The sequence below is a fragment of the Myxocyprinus asiaticus genome, chromosome 36, assembly GCF_019703515.2.
Source record: "Myxocyprinus asiaticus isolate MX2 ecotype Aquarium Trade chromosome 36, UBuf_Myxa_2, whole genome shotgun sequence".
NCBI lineage: Eukaryota > Metazoa > Chordata > Actinopteri > Cypriniformes > Catostomidae > Myxocyprinus > Myxocyprinus asiaticus.
In genome coordinates, this window is record NC_059379.1 from 21865396 (window position 1) to 21884697 (window position 19302).

General features: G+C 36.2%; 1 protein-coding gene across 2 annotated transcripts in view; it reads right to left on the reverse strand.

The window, feature by feature from the left end:
* The window catches only part of LOC127427493 (carbonic anhydrase-related protein 10), a 287921-nt gene extending 269132 nt beyond the window's left edge, over positions 1 to 18789 (reverse strand). Inside the window, exons 1-3 of one of the 2 annotated variants that reach the window (XM_051675144.1) lie at positions 18681 to 18789; positions 18333 to 18471; positions 1449 to 1523 (exon numbers count right to left, since the gene is read on the reverse strand). In XM_051675144.1, coding sequence (XP_051531104.1) covers positions 1449 to 1523; positions 18333 to 18393 — 136 coding nt within the window. In that variant the 5' untranslated portion in view covers positions 18394 to 18471; positions 18681 to 18789. Of the gene's footprint in view, positions 1 to 1448; positions 1524 to 18332 lie in introns of both variants that reach the window. The other variant, XM_051675143.1, reaches the window with a different exon arrangement.
* Between the last annotated feature and the right edge of the window lie 513 nt (positions 18790 to 19302).

Below are 19302 nucleotides of genomic sequence, written 5' to 3' on the forward strand. Positions count from 1 at the left end.
ACTTTCTCTCATATGTCTGATGACTAAAAGATTTAATAAATGTACTTTTTCTTGGCAAATTTAACTACTGTGGCTCTGTGACTTCACAACGGGGAACAATACATACATTTAAAGTCTTCACTGTGTATTAGACTTTTAATGTGGAAAAAAATTACAGAGTGCACCCTTAATTAAAAAGGATAGAAAGAAGCAAGCAAGCCATCTTCACTGCAGTTGTTATTAAACCTCTGAAGGGCAAGAGTTTGAAAGTTATCAAGCTATCATTCTCACTTTCCTCTAACTGAAGTCAGAACATCTTCATTAGCAGCACAGAACATTTTACAATAAAGTTTCACTTGTACTCAATGATCAGGAATTGCACAGACAAATTATTGAGAAGTTACATGAGCTTGTGAACATTTAAGAGTCATTAATCAACACATATCTAAAGTAATAATCCTAATGAACAGCTCCAATGAAAAAAAAAAAAAAAATGAATCCACAAGAGAGTGAAGGGGAAAAAAGGTAACTTTGGCCTTACACATATTTCAACATGCTAAATTTAAAAATGTTAAAGAATGTCACGATCACGATTCATACAATATAACAGTGGAAAGTAGTCAATGTGAAACGTGCGTCATATTCCAAGTCTTTTGATGGCATTCAACCACTTTCTATGATGAACAGACTGTAATTTAAATCATTATTCACTCAAAAACTGTAATTTAATCATTAATAAATAAAATATGGCAAAACATCACTAACATCAAATCTCATTGGATATGTTCAAGAACCAATGAGGTTTAATGTTACTGATGTGTTCATATACTTGATTTACAAAGTTTATAAAAGTTTGATTGAGCGTGAATGACGACTTAAATTACGGTCTGTTCATGACTCAAAGTTGTTGTATGCCATCAAAATGTGTATGCCGTCACATGAACTTAACACTTTTGGGTGCTTTCTTAAGCTTTAAAGTGAAGCACTATCCACTGCAATTGTCTGGAAATCAGATACTGTGACATTCTTTAAAATATATATTTTTTGTGTTCTTCATTAGACAGAATGTAATATGGGTTTGTAATGACATGAGGGTGAGTAAATAATGACAGAACTTCCTTTTTTTGGGGTGAATTATGCCTGAAAGTATTTACTACCAAATGTGTACAGGCTATATATTAATGCTTAAAAAATTTGGTAAGGTAGTGCAAGTTATTTTTGTAGTTATGCTCTGGGTAACGAAGTTATGGAAACTAACATTATTAGGTTATTATTAAATATGCATCATATTTAGTGGAACTCATAACATCAACCACTGAAATAATGTGATTTTGCATGGCTTAGCTATAATTGCTCTGTAATTAAAACTAATGTATAATCCATGTGTGTGACATGAGCATAGGGAACACAACTTACTATACTGTGCATGCACTGATCACACTTGATAAAAGATGTTGTCAAATTATTACCTGGAACAAAGCTCCCCTGAACAACTTCTTTGTAAGCCCACCATCCCTCGTGGATTTTGGGTGGATTTGGCTGAGCTGTAAAGAAAGAAGAGGAAAATTGGTATGATTTAACCTTAATTTTAGACAAACAAAATTTCCAAGCTTGTATTGACTTTGACCATTCTTCAAGTGAATTCAGGTAAACAATGGAAAGGCACAAAACTAACAAAACTGTCATTTAAAAAACCCAGCATTCTGGGTGGACCTGACAAGAAATCCAAGATTGAATCAGGGCTGTAGTTTATAATTGAACCCTCTGGGTTCGACGGACGTGCCGGTGCGCATAACAGCAGAAACAACTTAAAATACTCCGTCATTTTTGGGCATACAGATAAGTGTTAGACATCATTAGAAACTATAAAGGGTCTACTTTTATTTGTGTACACTCACAATAACAACGAAACCTTGTGCTTATGTAAAATAAAGAAAATAAACAGGGTGCGCTTTCAGCCGTCTTTGTCTCCGCGTGCATCTTTCTGAAACACGTCATAAACATAAACTGAAACTCAGCGAATACTTATCAGACAAACATGAAACATATGTCTAAGGAAAGTTTAAAATGTCTAATTTTAAATAAAACAATTAAAATGTAAAACAAATATTCTCCTGCAATGTAATCTGTATGAAACTAAGGAGAAAACTCTCCTGGCTCAGCTAATTATCGCTAATGTGATCCCACCCACGCGCAGAGCGCGCTATTCATACGGTAAAGTGCTGAGGCGATCAATGCAAATGGTAAAAGCCTCCAACAATGCTGAAAATTCAGCTTTGATCACAGGAATAAATTGCATTTGACAATATATTCATATAGAAAACAGTTATTTTAAATTGTAGAAATATTTCACAATATCATTGTTTTTGCTGTATTTTGGATCAAATAAATGCAGCCTTGGTGAGCAGAAGAGACTTCTTTTAAAAACATTAAAAAATCTTACAGATCTATAAACTTTTAAACGTTAGTGTAGGTCTAAAGTTTTTAAGTAAAGTCTTTATGTAAAGAAAATGTATAGTCAGATAATACATTCAAACATTAAGTCTCCTCACATTCATTCTCTCTCAGCGGAGGGGTCTTTGTCTCCTCAGGTGTGAATCACATCAGTATTCATGATCATCCATGTCTCCTCGCATATGGCCTTTCTAACACTAAAAGTGTCTTACAAAAGTTAAATGACTATATTGTTTTGTATGAATAAGTGATCAGAATGGTTTTCACATCATTTTTGTAGCAAAAACTCTAGGCTACAAGATCCAGTTCTCAAAAGTCTTGTGAACAAATGTTTAGTTTGTGTTATAGGGCCTTATTTCAGTGACTTTCAATTTTTGTTTTTTCAAAAAACACGCATAAACGTTATTTTCTCAAAAATACAAACATGTACATACATGTTGTTCACATATTATTGTAGCCCAGTTTGTGCTGAATACAGTGTTATCAGACTTTAGTAATTAATATGTTTTTAAGTAACTGAAAAAAGCACAAATGTCAAGGCATGTCAAAACTTCTCCAGGGCCCAAAACACCCTCAGACCCCAGAATTAAGTGAACAAGTAAAGATCCCACTGCTAAAAGAGGTCATGGTCTGAAATTACAAGACAAGGTTTTAGGATATTGCATTTTTACCCCTAACTTTTTATTCCTTACTCTGCACTGGGAAACATGACTATGAGGACAGAGGTGGCAGGGCTGCCTTTTAATGGAACTGGAGGAGGGTTAATCCTTCCATCAAGGACAAGAACTAATGCAGGAGACTGGTTCAATTTCACACACACACACACAAAAAAGAGGGGGTGGCTGCAGAAGTGAAAATGCTTCCTCCTCTAAGGGCCTCTATCGGAAAATCAAAAACCACACTGAAGCTAATGATTTCACTGAGAACTACTTTATCTGAATATAATGCTATTGTACTCCAAAATTGTTTCCAATGACCCTAACACTGCTTCAGTTGAGCTGCCTCACAAATGAGTGAAGTCCACTTCTGGAGACGAAAAAAATGGGCAATGTTTGGAAAACTATTCCTTTTGCTTTCACTACACTCAGCAGCCTGTCAAATAATGTAATTTCAGGTTTCAACAGAATAGAACTAACAAATTTGCTGAATACTTAAAAAAATTATATATATATATATATATATATATATATATATATATATATATATATATATATATATATATATATATATATATTTATTTATTTATTTATTTATTTTTTTTTTTTTTTAGGTTACCCATTCACATTTATTGTATCTTGCAACTTTGTTGTCTTTGTTCTCTCTTTAACTAAATCTTAGGATTTAGTTTTTCTGTGAGTCATGTCAAAAATGTTATTTATACAGACTTTTAAAATCAAGAAACAATGAATTATGCACACTGCTGAGATAAAATAAGATCCATACTAATTGTCATGGCACCGGCTCAAAAGTGCATATTGCATATTTTATTACAGTGTTCCATCTGCATCAGTGAAAGAATTGTGAAAGACATCCCAGAACCTTTAACAAAACCAAATGGCATGAGAATTCCAACTGTATCAAGAGTTCAGAATATACATTTTTGAAAGATTTTGGGGATTTGTGTTTATATTTCATTGGCTTTTATTTGCTTTACTAAAAAAACTGATGCAATGATGGTCTTGGACTTTATGCAGATATTGGTGTGGATGCAGCATGTCACAATAGTAAAAAGGTTTTGCTTACCAACATAACTGCAATGGCCTGTTAACAGGCATATTTGTCATTGATAATTAATATGTCCTGGATCTGAATGTCAAAATAAATAAATAAATAAATCTTACCAACAAAAATCAAGCAGTATTTGGTTTACCGTGTGATCAACATGGCAGCCAGCATTAGGGGGGAATCAACCTTATGTAGGCAATTGAAATAACTATCTTCATATATGTCAAAAATACTATTCATGTCTTTAGTGCACATTTAAAATAAATAAATAAAAACCCTACTCCTGTGAGGTTTCAACACTTTGCAAAAAGGGGTTTTGATGTTTTCACATTTTAGATTCCAGTTCTATATTAGATTGTTGAATTTTGAGAAACAATTCCTGGTTAAAGTATTTGCTTTTGCTTGGGTAAATGAGAATTACTCCGCATTAGCACTTTTCGAAATACCTAAAGTATTGTACATAAAATAAGTCCCATGTGTTGAACCCACCTGTATACTGCAGCACATAATTTATGTGAGCTTAACCTCACCGTTCTTCAGTCATGGGGGAGGAGACACTATTCATTTAGACATACATGGGGATTATAAGGAGGCCACGATCAAACAGGCTAGAGTGGAAAATGGGGACAGGATAGCTGGGGCAATAATATTACCCATCTGAAAGCAGTTCGAATTCTTAATGATCACAGAAATCCTGATGTTCTACCAAGTAATATCTGTTGTCAAATTGCTCAAACTAACTAAATTATATATTAAAATTAATTAAATATATTAAAAAAATATGTACAAAACTAAATTATAAAAGAGAAAAGGTGGCAATAAATAAAACTGCTCTAAACATACATATTTAAAATAATTACATTTTGTTTTATTTGTTTATATTTTAGATTTAAAAGAGCAATTCAAATGTAGTTAGCACATAAATATCTATTTGAAGAGCTGTACTTTAAAATGCATCTTCTAATCCAGTGAAACACCTACACTAGGTTTCAAATCACACACCCAGCAAATATCAAATTGCAAAGTTGTACAGTACAGTACAGTAGTTGATGTTTGAATTTGTTGCAGCTGACAAAATTGTGAAAAAACAAATGATCAACAACTTTACAAATATTCTCCCTCTCATTCACTCTCAGGTATTATGTCAGGATCTATCTTCTAGCAGAAGTTAGTATGTAGTGAAAGGCAATAACAATTCATCAGCCATGTTCTCCTGGGGGACTCTTGAGGTAATAATGCAGGGGAGCTTTAGTGGAAGCTCCAGGACAAGCAACAGACAGTGCTGAACACTGCATCAAACCATCTCTCTCCCTCTCAGTGGGAAAAACAAAGCTCGCATCCCTGCAGCTCAAAGCCGTTGTCATTAGCAGGACTGAAACTGGATAGGAGAACACAACTCCAGTTTATAATTTCTGAAAGCATAAGACTTCAGCACTCCAGATTTTATGACAAGAAAGATTTCCATAGATGATCCAAGGAAGCCCTTTCTCGCCCATTGTGATAAAAAGGAGAGATTTGAAGGTTTTTATGTGAGTGTGTATCTGAGTGTAAGCTTACATAGACCAAAGAATTGTTGTGATTGAATGTAAATCGTTGCACTCAGATTGTGTGTGTGTGTCCCAGTTGAACGTGCAGGGCTGCATAAAAATGAGACATCACATATTTCATTATGACAGCAGTTTGAGCAAAGCAGCTACGTTCTATTCCATTTGCCACAAAGCTTGGCGGTGCCCCAATAACATATTTACCGGCATCAGCAGAACGGAATGCCTCAAATTGTTAAAGAAAAAACACGATCAGGCTCAGAGGGCAAGCAGAATCAAACTGTTATAATGCTGTTAATTTCATTTTGTTAAGTGGAATATTACCCCTTTCTATCCAAAATGATAAATTATTTAAAACTTGATTACACTTCCTCGAACTTGTTGCATGAGCATGAGGAAGTGTAAATCCACTTGTATGGATTCCTTTATGCTACCTTTATCTCCTTTTTAGAGCTTGGAAGTGTTGGACTCCATTGACTTGCATCATATGGATATATTCACACCATATCTCCCTCAAAATATCAACGTTAGTGTTCCACAGAAGAAAGAAAGTCATACAAGTTTGAGACAGCATAAGGGTAAGAAAATTATGAGACAATTATCATTTTCCTTCAAAGGGGCCAGTGTGGAGCCTATTTTTCATATCCCCCTTTTTGTGTGGAAATGCACGTAACAGTTCCAGATTTGGCACTGGCTCTGGCACCAGCACTGTGCATCAATGAGCAATCAGCATTGTGTTGTTGGTCAATAAAGACAAAGTATTCACAAAGTGCCCTTAATCAGAATCAGCCGCGGGCCGTGCATTAGAAGTCTAGGCCTTCAGTGCGATTCATGCCATTAAGAAAACACTGTTTCACAATGAATAAGATGCTATCATACATGTGGCAGTCAACTAATAATAACAACTGACATTTTAAAAACACATCCACGCACGAAAGCCAAAACTTGAAACAACACTTAATGCTCAAGCAAGCCTAATTTTAACTGCAGCATGTCTCCCGAACAGACATTCAAAAATCATAATTTTTCATATGAATCTACCAAGGAGGTCTATAATACCTGGAAAAATTTATCTAATAATATTTGAGATTTAAATGTTGCTTGCAATAAATTTAATTTCGTCAGGATACACGGTAATGCTGCGTTCCATTCAAGTTGGATGAGGGATATTCCTACTTGATATCTCTGACCATAAATACATTCCATTCCCCGATATTCGGAAGATGACGTTTAAGGAAACAAAACTGCAGTGCTCCCGTTAGTTTAGCAGGGATTTGACTCTCATTAGAGATGTCTCCTAACAACCCAACAGATAAACAGTGCTGCAGCGCTAGCATTTGTGCTTCAGGTATACGAATATCAAAAAAGATAATAATGTTTTATACACCTGTTTCTGCAGGCGTTTGTTAAACAAGCTTTAATATCATGTAATGTGGAAATTAACTCATTTATCGATATTACTTAATAAAGTGAATGTTTATCACTTACTTTGTATATCTCCCTGAGTGTCGACATGTTTGTGAATTGTTTGCGACACTGAGTTGAGAATTTCTGCACAAGCCAACAAGTTGTAATTCTGACTTCAAGATGCATTCCATTGCACTTTTCCTAGTAGGAAGCTGTAAAATCCGACTTTCCGAGTTGAATGGAACGCAGCACTACTTTTCAAAACTTGATCCGACACTGAATGCTCCAGCAGCCTAATTTACACTTAGAAAACTCCTGATGTTGCTATAACAATGCACAAATCACTTACCAATTTACTTGAAGTGAAAATCAGTCCTCCTTTCCTGTTTAATAAATTAAGCAATCACACGGTCATACAGAACATATCATGTTTTTAAACCCATAAGGATCTCTTTCTCAATGGCGATAGCAGCAGTGATGACGGTATCGCGCTCTTCGCTTTCAAATTACGTACATCACTTAAAGCGTGATTTCGTCACTCAAGGCCAGCTAGAAGGCCTCGACCAGGACATGTCCTAAAGATCACACCCACCAAGAACAAATAAATCAATCTGATTGGCTGATGAATCTGACTTTAGTGCTCATTCATTTGCACTGTTGAGGGATTCTGTAGAAATTCTGAAGGCCTGATGGGGTAGAGCTCAGACTCAAGCGCTGCTTCAGGAATGCGATTTGTGAAACAGCTGTCACACTTCGCTTGTAAGCATCAAGGAATACATTCTGACTGGATAAACTTTTTGTTTTTCTCTATTTGTTTGTAGATTAATTAAGAGTGGAAAGCAATTAAAAATGCGTAGGCAAAAAGGTGATTGAGAATGAAAGGATGAAAAATATTTATTTATTTGGCATGTTAGGCCAGCAGAGAAGGCTTTGCTGGCTCTGAGAATTTGTCACTGGTCTGAATGTTTGCAGTGTCATTTGCATCAGTTTGCAACCAGTCACAACTAATCAAAGGGTGGGACAAACAATTAATAAGTAGACAATGGTTCCACAGCACATGCTCTGTAGAAGATGATACATAATCAACAGATTAGCCCTGAACTGCCTCTAAGGGACAGTATCAACTCAAATCTAACAGGTTTTAAACTTTATGGTTTAATAATGGGATTCAGATTATTGGTTTAATAATAGGATTCAAATGATTGAATGCTGCTGGCATTGCCTTTTCAGGATTTTACAAATGGTGCTGCTTCCCAGCTCATGCATTATTCAGAGTTGGGTAATCAAATGAATAGATGAGGGTGGTTGCAGCAAAGAGGTAACAAACCTATTGAATGTCTGCAGAGTTAGTGTCAATAGATCAAAAAGTAATTAACACTCATTTTCTGATCCCTGTTCCCAATGGAGAAACCCCCTACTTGGCCAAAGATTTTCATAAAGGCACTTCAGAACAGCTAAACATAAAAGGACAGAGATACATTTGTCTACTTGTCTCTACTAGTCCTCACTACTAAAGGAAAATCATGATCGGCCGATAGTGCCTAGATTCAGAGACACTCTTTTTTTATATTGCAGCATGCACGTAATCACACATACACAGCTACCCTAATGAATGAGCTCTTGCTTGGCCCTCCAAGTATGGCACTGCGGCGCCCACTGGAGGGTGAGTTGTTGGCAATTCTAAGCTTTAGCAAATTTACACTTTCAGACATGCTGTGCAGTAATTCAGCTGAATATGCAGGTTTGTTTTAAAAATGTGTATGAATGACATGTGTATGAAAATTAAGGTGCCCATTTTCAAGAATCATTACGTTAGCAATTCTGACTCGCCGTACAGTTAGACATGGATAGGACAAATATACTGCAAACGGATGTAAAAATGAATTAAACAACAAAGAAGCAAATACAAATCTAAGTATACTTGATGTAACGTGCCTCAAGACAATCAGACGATGTGTTGAGCGATAATGCACGCTCTCAATTTCATTCCCTCCAACATGCAACCTCCAACTCTGTGTCAATCAAACATGCACGCTCCCAGTCTCTCATCAGTCACTCATACCAGCGCTATTTTGTGAGAAACTCAACGAGAAAAATACGTTGTACTGCTAAAGATGGTAAACAAATCATAGATACTAATGATTCTCATTAAAGTGGTTTTGGAGCTTATAAAGGATACAGCTTTCTTATTTTTTTACGTATCTCTGCTGTGTGTGATGCTCTCGTTATGTTGTCTGGTTGCCAGTATATCACAATGATCTTTGATAGTGACAACAGAACTATTCTTAACTGTTTTAAATTCAAATAAATGTTAGAATTTTACAATTAATGTAAATTGAATGCAATTTTACACGGTGGGGCATTAACATATAACTTCAGGATTTAACATGCAAAAGTTTGGCAAATGGTACTTTTAAAAGAAATATCAGTGATCGGACCAGTATCAGCCAATCAGTGTTAAAATTTCAATGATCTGTATCACCCTCAAATTTACTGTTCAGTGCACCACTAGTTTTAATATATATATATTTTTTTTAATTTTAGTTAGAGCGTAACATATATTAGGTCAAGCTGAATAGAGACATCCAAGTCTTACAATACAAGCTTAAAATACTTACAAATTTAAGGTTTATTAATGGCAACTTAAGGATGCCCCTGGTTTTTAATAACAGTTCTGTTTTCAGTTCTCCCTACCTTTTAATGTCTCTTGACTAAAGAATGTTCTGCTTAGGGTATAAAAATGGAGACATAACTGTATCTTATTGTATAGTCGAGATAGCGTTTATAGACAGTTCTGCACACCAGTGGATTTATTTGCTCTTTAGTATGTCTTTATTAATGTTTTGATTATATTAAATGGATAGTTCACCCAAAAATTCATTATTTACTCACCCTCATGTTTCTGTAAATCTTTCCTGTATGACTCTTTCTTCCATTTACCACAAAAGATGTTAGGCAGCATGTTAGTCTAAGTCACCATTCACTTTCATTTTCTTTTTTTTTCCCCAAAACAGTTGAAATACAGGTAAATGGTGACTCAGGCTAACATGCTGCCTAACATTTACCTTTATGTTTCATGCAATAAAAGGAATTCATATGGGTTTGGAATGGCATGAGGGTGAGTAAATGATAACGTTTTCATTTTTGTGTAAATTAACCTTAACTATAATTAAAGAAATATCTTTAATTGGTTTTTATCAGCATTATTACTGTTAAAGTTCCAACTACAAACAAACACCTTAAGTGATTTTAACTGTCCACCCTGCAAGAGTAAGACCCTTCTGAGACTCTCGCCTTTACAACTATGCAATTATTTTTCTAACAGGTAAATTCTAGCCTTTTTGGTCACCTTCTTTTTGGTCAATTACAGAGGCTCTGACTCTTTATTTACACATTGCAATATGGTTATTATACTCCTGGAGAGCCAGTGTCTTGTTGAGCACTTGGTTAAATCCCACATTTTCTTACAAAGTAGTAAGGAGAAAATATTCTCAAACAGAGCCAAATAATTTCAAAACCAAGTGATAAACAACCTACACTTGGCACTTCCAGAAGTCCCAAAGAAACTAGGTGATGCCATAAATAAACACTTCATCATAAACTAATTGTCAGAGGCAGCCATTAGTATTCATCCTAGCACTAAACCGGTCCTGGGGCTCATCAATGCACAGTCAAAAGAGAAAAAGGCAAAAAATGCCACCCATTAATGAAACTTGACCTTGCCAACAGCTGTGCTAACTGACTTATGAGTTAATTGTCTTTCACTCGGCCCATTTGTGGCACCACATTATGAATCCAGCTGCACCAGTGTAATGTTTCAGGGCTTCGAACCCTGTGGATACTTTCAATCAAGCCCAAGCATCCTGAACCATTTGTCAATAAAAAAGGGCCAGGCAATATGCTGTACAGTATGTGTAATCACCCTTGATATGTTTCACAATTCCTCTGTGCCTCTGAACAGACCTCTGAGCAGGCTTCTTCAAAGCCATGAGATAAGCTTTTTAGAAATTATACAGACTTAGCAGCAGATACTGACATACTGTACATCAGAATTATTAAACTGAACGTAGCCCGAAGCTGCTGAGGTGGTAAAGGTCTCCAGACCAGTAAACAGAAAGCTAATGTTTTAAAACCTTTGTGGTTCAACACTAGTTTAGATTTAATACTGGAGGGAGAGTGTTAGCTCTGATGCCCTTGGCAAGACCCTAGGACCACAATCTTAAAAAAATACATAAAAAAAAGTTACTAATCTACTATATATATATATATATATATATATATATATATATATATATATATATATATATATATAAAACAGATGATATGGAAATGTTATTTCATGCACACTTACATTGCAAGCAAACTGCTGCCTTGATCAGCACAAAAACATGGAGAATTTAGTAAGCACATCCCTCAAGAAATTGACTTCCTGCATCAAGGCAAAACATGGTGAAGTTGAGACTGGAAGTTTAACTACCAGATATAAAGATGATCAAACATTTGCTGTGATGCTCCTCAGAGACTCATCCACTTTTATCAAAGAGAACACAAATGTGCTGCATCTGTATTATGCTTTCAGGTTAGCTTAAAACAATTTAGTTGGCAATTCCCATAACATCTAAACGTTTTTGTACTGTGACATATGCACCTCATCCCGGAAGGGAACCAGATAAACAACCAAATCACATAAGGATGCTTACAATCTCATTGGATCTTCCTGTCTCTCTCGCTCTCTCTCCATCTCTTGGTCCACATGGACAGATGCGCTCTCACAGAGAGATACATCAGCATGGGATTATCAGATTTGTGTGCTGAGACAGTGTTGGCCAGTGTGGGCAAGCAGGATCACCCACCCAGCTACAGTGAAAGCCTCTGTACTATATATCAGTGAGTTATCATGTGCTTAATATTTACCCCTCGGCACTAGCATTGCCTGGGAATTAAAAACGCATGTGTTGCAGCAGTGTTGTCTCCCTCGCAGATGGAGTTTAGATAACTTTCAGGTTGCGGTGAGGCCTGCACACACAGGGCACCTGAGAGCTAGTACAAACATGTCATGTTGTCTAGATGCTGTGGGTTTGTGACAAGATTCATTGCTGGGTTTTTTTATAAATGGCTATGGCTGCTACATGTGGCAGTCAATGGTGTTAGCTACAGCCACCCATCACTAAAGACTTCACTATACACAGCTGCCCCAAAACCACTGTTCCTTTAGAACTTCTGCAAGTTTACAACCTTTCACTGTTTCATGCTGTGGCTTATCTTATGTCTGGTTTTAATTAACCACTGTTTCAAACTTTAGCATTTATACATAATTTAATATTCACTCTGAAATTGTCTAGATTCAAGTCAGGAAGGTATCATTTTATAAAGAGCAGGACATTAGAAACATTACTTCTATTACAATTTTAATGGCTCTGGAGTTTTGCTTAAGGGCTAGGAAATATTACTTCATACTTTCTTTAAGAGAAACTTCTTTTGCATGTGACCAAATTGAAAGAAAAAAAATGCATTGATTTATCTGAATATTCCACATACAGTCGTGCACATTTAATATATGGTACAGAACAGGCCCCCCACCGTTTCTTTGAGGAGTTCCTGAGCAAATAAGGAATTGATAAATTAGAGCATTAAACCACTGAGGAAAGTTCATACAACCTCTTCTTGTCTTAATGCCACCGTAAATGCCTCATTCTCAATAAACAAGAGCTGCTCTTTAAAAGTCTTGGACACAGTATTCCGATCTAATTAATATAGTTTTCCAGGACTTAAAGGTAGAGTAAGCGATTCCTGTGAAAGACAGTTTCTCCTTCAGTGCTCCTTCAGAAGCTCCAAATTCATGCACACACAATAGTGTTGTGTGATCAGTCCGATCCACTTTGTTTATTTATTTACAGAGCCAGGGCTGTGTATACAAACACCTGATTTTTTTTCAGTGCACACACAGAATGGACAGCTAGCAGACCGTGAAGACATATTCGTGGAATTTGACTAAAAGTGTATTGGACTAAAATGACTACCAACACCTTTAAGGACTGACTGGATTAACTTTTTAATCAAGTGGTTTTAAATGCATTGGAATGATTATGTACAAATAAAGCCAACAAAATCAGTACGTGTTGTTAAAAAAAAAAAAAAAAAAAATTAGATGAGTGGCTTGGATAATCAACTTTTTGACTGAACTTTATCAAACATTATCCATTTACCTGATTAATGCAAACCATCATGTTTTAATAGCAAGCAAAGGCAAAGTGCAACAAAGCAAGCTGGAACCTTTTATGCATAGAAATGGGTTTCTCATTTCCATTCAAATAAACCTGAAAAAACATAATCAAGTCTGTTAATCATACCGGTGGCACAATGTTTTTGTGCATACCAAACTGACTGACTGGGCCTAAACTGATTCATCTGACAAAATAACAGCATGCCCTTGCAGCTCTGATATGGAGGTCTCCAGATATATGAAGAGAGTGCTTTTAACTTTCAAAGTTGCTCACTTAAACTGTTATGAAATATTGTATTCTGCTTTATAGAGTGAAAGAAATATACTGCCTGGCTCCTAACCAACTTCCCTGGACTTGAACTAGTGTTGAAGAGATTAATGAAGAGCTAAATCAAAGAGCTCAAAAGACTATATTGCCATCATAATCATATAATGTTAAGGAACACTGCAGGTAAATGTAATACCGTACCATAATACCAAAATTGATACCAGAATACCAAGTATGTTCATTCTAAATAGTATGATTGTTAAATGATTTGTGACAGATTTATTTGAAAAGTCTCACTACGAATGTCTTAAAGGAATATTCCGGGTTCAATATAAGTTAAGCTCAATCGACAGCATTTGTGGCATAATGTTTATTACTACAAAAATTAATTTAGACTCCTTTTCTTTAAAAAAAATAAAAAAATAAAAAAACCTCAAATCTGGGTTACAAAGAGGCACTTACAATGGAAGTGAATGTGGGCCAATTTTTTTTAACGTTAAAACATTCACTGTTTCAAAAGTATAGCCACAAGACATAAAGGATATGCACGTAAACATGATTTTAGTGTGATAAAATCACTTACAAACCTTTACTGTGTAAACTTATAGCCAATTTTACAAATTTGTTACCACGACGATTTAATATCAACAAACCCTAAAAACCCTAAAACGACTGTAAAATTTAAATTTAAACAACCTTACAGCTCAAATAATACATGAGTTTTAACAGAATAATTAATGTAAGTGCTTTTATAAAATTATAAGCATCACATTTCTGTTTGAACCCTCCAAAAATTGGCCCCATTCACTTCCATTAAAAGTGCTTCACTTAAAAAGTGCTTAAGAAAAGGAGGGACGAGTCGAAATTCCATTGTAATTCCATTGTAAGTGCCTCTTTGTAACCCACATGGAACACTAAATATAATGTTTTTTTTTTTTAAAGAAAAGGAGTCTAAATTAATTTTTGTGGTAATCAACATTATGCCACAAATGCTGTCGATTGAGTTTAACTTGTACTGAACCCGGAACATTCCTTTAAGTATAGTTCACTGAAATTTTATAATCAAATCAACTTCTTAAGCAGTGCCTTTAAAAACTGCATAATTTCTGCACACCGGCACAAGGCGATGCCTTGCAGTTTTTGAGATTTGTGGCTTATGAGGCGATCATTGTGTTGCTAGGTTCAGAGTGGCATCAAAGCAAATGTTAACTGCCATATCTAAACAAATGCTCGTGCTTCGCAAAAGTCAGCTAAAATCTACGATGTTCCAGTAAGAAAGGAAGAAGTTACTTGCTACAGCCCAATTATGACTGTAGTGGGGACAAAATGGAATCTTTGATCTTTGTGAACATAGACAAACAAAAAACAACTGAAATTCCATTAAATGAAAGGTCTTAGTGAGATAGAGGGCCCCTTGTCTTATACCAGAGACATCGAGAAGTAAATTGGAACCTCAAAATAGATGATCACGTGCAAAACTAGTTTAAACAGCAAAATGGAGTGTTTTCCATCTGTCATTAAACAATGCAATTGCTGACAATAGACACGTCATCAAGAAAACTGCTGGGGAAAACAGCATTAAAAGAACATAAGAGGCCTTGGCTAATTTTCTACAACTATCATTTTTCAAATAGCTATGTTGTGCTTGAAATTATTAACGATAATGCTGTTGTATGTTTTGTACATCAGGAAAGAGCTTAAAGGGATACTTCAACCCCCCAAAAAATTATTAAATTCAGTCATCATTTACTCAGCCTCATTTTGTTAAAAACCTGTATGACTTTGTGTGTTGACATGGAACACTAAATATAATGTTAGGCAGATTGTTATCCTCAGTCACTATCCACTTTCATTGTATGGAAAAATAATGCAATATAAGTGAATGGTGACTAAGGATTACATTATGCCTAACATGTCATTTTGGACTGTCCCTTTTAGGATTCAAGAATATGTTTTAATATGGATTAGGAAATCATCTGATCCTTTATTAGCATTCCAAGATACCTTATAAATATCGGTTTGTATTTTTTTTATAATACTGTAAAAATAAACCAATCATCACAAACACCAGTGACATGCACAGACATTAGCAGGGACAGGGGCGGAAGGATAAATAGGGGCACTTATTTATTTATTTTTATTTTATTGAGTGAGGAGTAATTATAAATTTCTTTGCTTTTTGAGTATTTAATTATGTTCTTGTATATACAGTATATACTGTACGTATTTTATTTTATTTTTTTCCATTTTTCCTTTATCACAAATAATAGCCTATTCTGTTACATTTCTCACAAAAAGCACCATGGTCATACACTTTTTATTTATTTTCAGACATGGTCTGTGATAACCCCATGTTATCATAACCATGGTATTTTTTAAAGTACCTTGGAGTACCATGACAGTATTATGAAATATGAACATGATCAATCATTCAGTCCCATGGCATTACCCTGTTAACATGGTGCACGGTGCGAAGGCGCGATGAGAAAGTGTGAGCGCGAGGTGATTGACTGTGTTCCGCTAATGCTACCGGGTCCTTGAATAACGTATAACATGCGAGTAAGGGCAGCCGGTGGAGTTTCTGGTGGCCCCCTAGGGTATGATGGTGCCCCCCTAGGGAGTTGGTACCCTACGCAGACTGCGAAATATGCATATAGGGAGCTGCGGTACTGTGGTAGCCTAATGGTATTTTTCTGAAATTAGTCTAATTAGTCTAATGGCTTATTAGTTTCAACAAAACCAAACTGGCTTTGGCTGAACCTGACAGCTCCTTCAGTTTATGTCAATATTCTATAAAAGACTAATTTAATTTATATCACTGAAAGCGATGTGACTGCTCCCATTATAATTAATAAATCTGTCTAAACTAGTGGTACACGATGTCAGAAATGCAGTAGCTATCGAGTATTATTCTTTTGATGAACTTACAATACATGGAGTGGAATTTTTATCTGACCTGTTACGCGTCTGAGGTAACAGCACTTCGTTGTTCCGGGGTGGATTCAAAACTGCATTTTTTGCTTCCTTGAAGGGCACTCCTGCAGGAGGGAATGCCACGCGAAAGCTCATTCAAAATGAATGTGAGGAAATGTATCTTTTCTCAGAGGGCCCTTCCACAAGACTATTAGCAAAGGGTACATTCATAGAGTAATGCCATGTTTCTTTCGGCGTACCCACTTCAAGGGCTCTGCGGTTCGGAGTGAGTATAGGGCATAGAGAGGATCACTTTCGATTGGAATCCGCCCCGTGATCTGATGTAGCGCGCTCTCTTAAAGGCACCTTGGCTTAATTTTCTTTAATACGCCCACGATTTACATAGAAATCTCATAGTAACACATTATTACTGTTATTGTGAGATTGATGATATTTTAATTTTGTTTTATTTGATTATTAAAATGTCTCCCCTTTTCTGGCTGCCCAAAAGGGCACCATTAGGTTTGTGAACGAAAGGGGCAAGGGCTTGTGCCCCTGCTGCCCCCATTCCGTGCACGTCAGTGACTGACACACATACTAAATTGCACTGTTTCAATTTCAAACCATTGTTATGTCATGTGAAAAGGTCCTTAATTAAAAATAAATCAATGGTCCAAGTATTAATGAGCATTCCAAATTAATCCCATTTTAGTGACCTCATGTAAATGTGCACAGTGAGAATCCAACAGCTATCAGAAGCTCAAACACTGTTCAAGGACGTATACGTTGCCCTCTCCACGCAGGATAAAAAGGATAGGCTATGTTTCGCGCAGCGTTGCCATCAATGTCCACTTCACGCGTGGGCGACGCTGCTGGACGCGTTCCATAAACCTCTTTATGCTTTAAAGTTGAACCAGAGAACAGACTAGATGTAAGTCAAGTCATAGTCATTGAATAACATTCATTATGGCTATTTGAAAGGATATGCATTCATTCTGATTTCGGAACGCTGAATAACTTATTTCCGTAGCTGCTCTGTTTTGTGTGTGTGTGTGTGTGTGTGTGTGTGTGTGTGTGTTTTTTTTTTTTTTTTAACGCAGTCTATAATGTCTGAGAGCTTTAATCGACGTTTGGCTTTATGCATCAGCACGACTAATGAAGTGATAGGAACTGGAAATCGCGTCAGAGCTGTCAAGTATAGGCGTTGAGCTGGTACACTGGTTTCCACTTTAAGGTTTGTGCGTCAGGTCTGTGCAGTGGTGGTCACCTCCAAAATAACTAACACAACCAATGAAAAAAAAAAAAAAAAAAAAAAAACATTTGAGCTAATTCAATTAAATGATTTATTTAATTTATGCATAACTTATGTATAGCTCATTTAAAACACAGCTTATCGTAATGAGTTTGCCGGTATTTGATAGCAAACGGACCATGAATAAAACATAAAAGCCTTACAGTAGCCTATTTAAGTATGAAGCAAAAATGTATTAACATTAATTACGCAAATTATTCGACATAATAGATTAAATTACGAATATGAATGGTTTGGTTTTGGTATGAATGTGAATAAAAAATTGGTGTTGTATATGCTATATCAAATGCTGCACATCTGAATTCTACGCCTTTAATTTTATTTCACACAATAACATCATTTTGAACCCCGATAATTAGGACAAACTGTCCAGTTTTGAGCTCAAAAGAAAATTCTTTAAAATGCATTTTTTTTTATAAGGTTGTAACTTTTCCTTATCAAAACACTGATATATATAAAATAAATAAATAAAATATTTGTTAATGTAATCATAATGCACAATCATACCTGAAGTGCAAACGATGAGATTGGCTTGAAGGATAATCAATATTTCCCAGATTATATCCATGCTTTGTCTTTATTCCAAGTCCATTGCGCTCAGAAAAAGGGGATCAGTTGCAGATGAGTCCTCCCAGTCTCTTCCCCACTGTACACCACAGAAGATGCTCTCCAAATCACATACATAGCACATTTATCTCGAGGACATAACGCCACATTTCAATCAGGCTTAAATCCAAACACAGACTGCGTTCCGAATTAACGGGACTCTAGATTGATATCCACAGAGCGACCACTTTTAATAAATGTTTTGTTGCGTCCCACAAGCCTCCATAAAATGACTTGAGTGTTCTTTACCTTTCCGTCGCGTCTCTCGTGTCACGGAGATGCTAGACTCCGTAGATCTGATCCTGCAAAAAGAGAGTGAATGAGATTTTACGTGTCCTCGTAGTGAACAAGGTCGGAGCTGTGCGCGAGGGTAACAGTTTTAACTCAGCCAGGTTTAAACGGGCAAGTCACGGGACCGCGCACTTCGCTGAAAGGGGGCGTGCTTCCCTCATACTCCCAACATGCCATTACACTTAACGGCGCACACAAACATCGACTTCAGTGAGTTACTAATGCACTACCTGTATTCATAAAGTGGTATTAGTGAGAGGGAAGTTTGACCGACACTGCTTTATTTAAGTAAAAGGTAAGCGGAGCTTAAAATAACTATTTGTTTAAAACACTTATTGGGTGCTCTGACGATTCCACAGGACAAACAGTCTAAAAATTATTTTAACGAGGAGTTCTAAAGTACTGCAACGGATATCAAAATGTCAGACCGCAGGGGCGTACTGGCCATCGGGAGAACCGGGACTTGTCCCGAAGGGCCGGCGCGAAACGGGGCCGAATGGGCCCCCGCTTTAAAATCCCGTGCCGATTTCTCTTCCCAGTCCGCCCCTGGACCTTAGTGTAAAAAAAAAAAAAAAAAAAA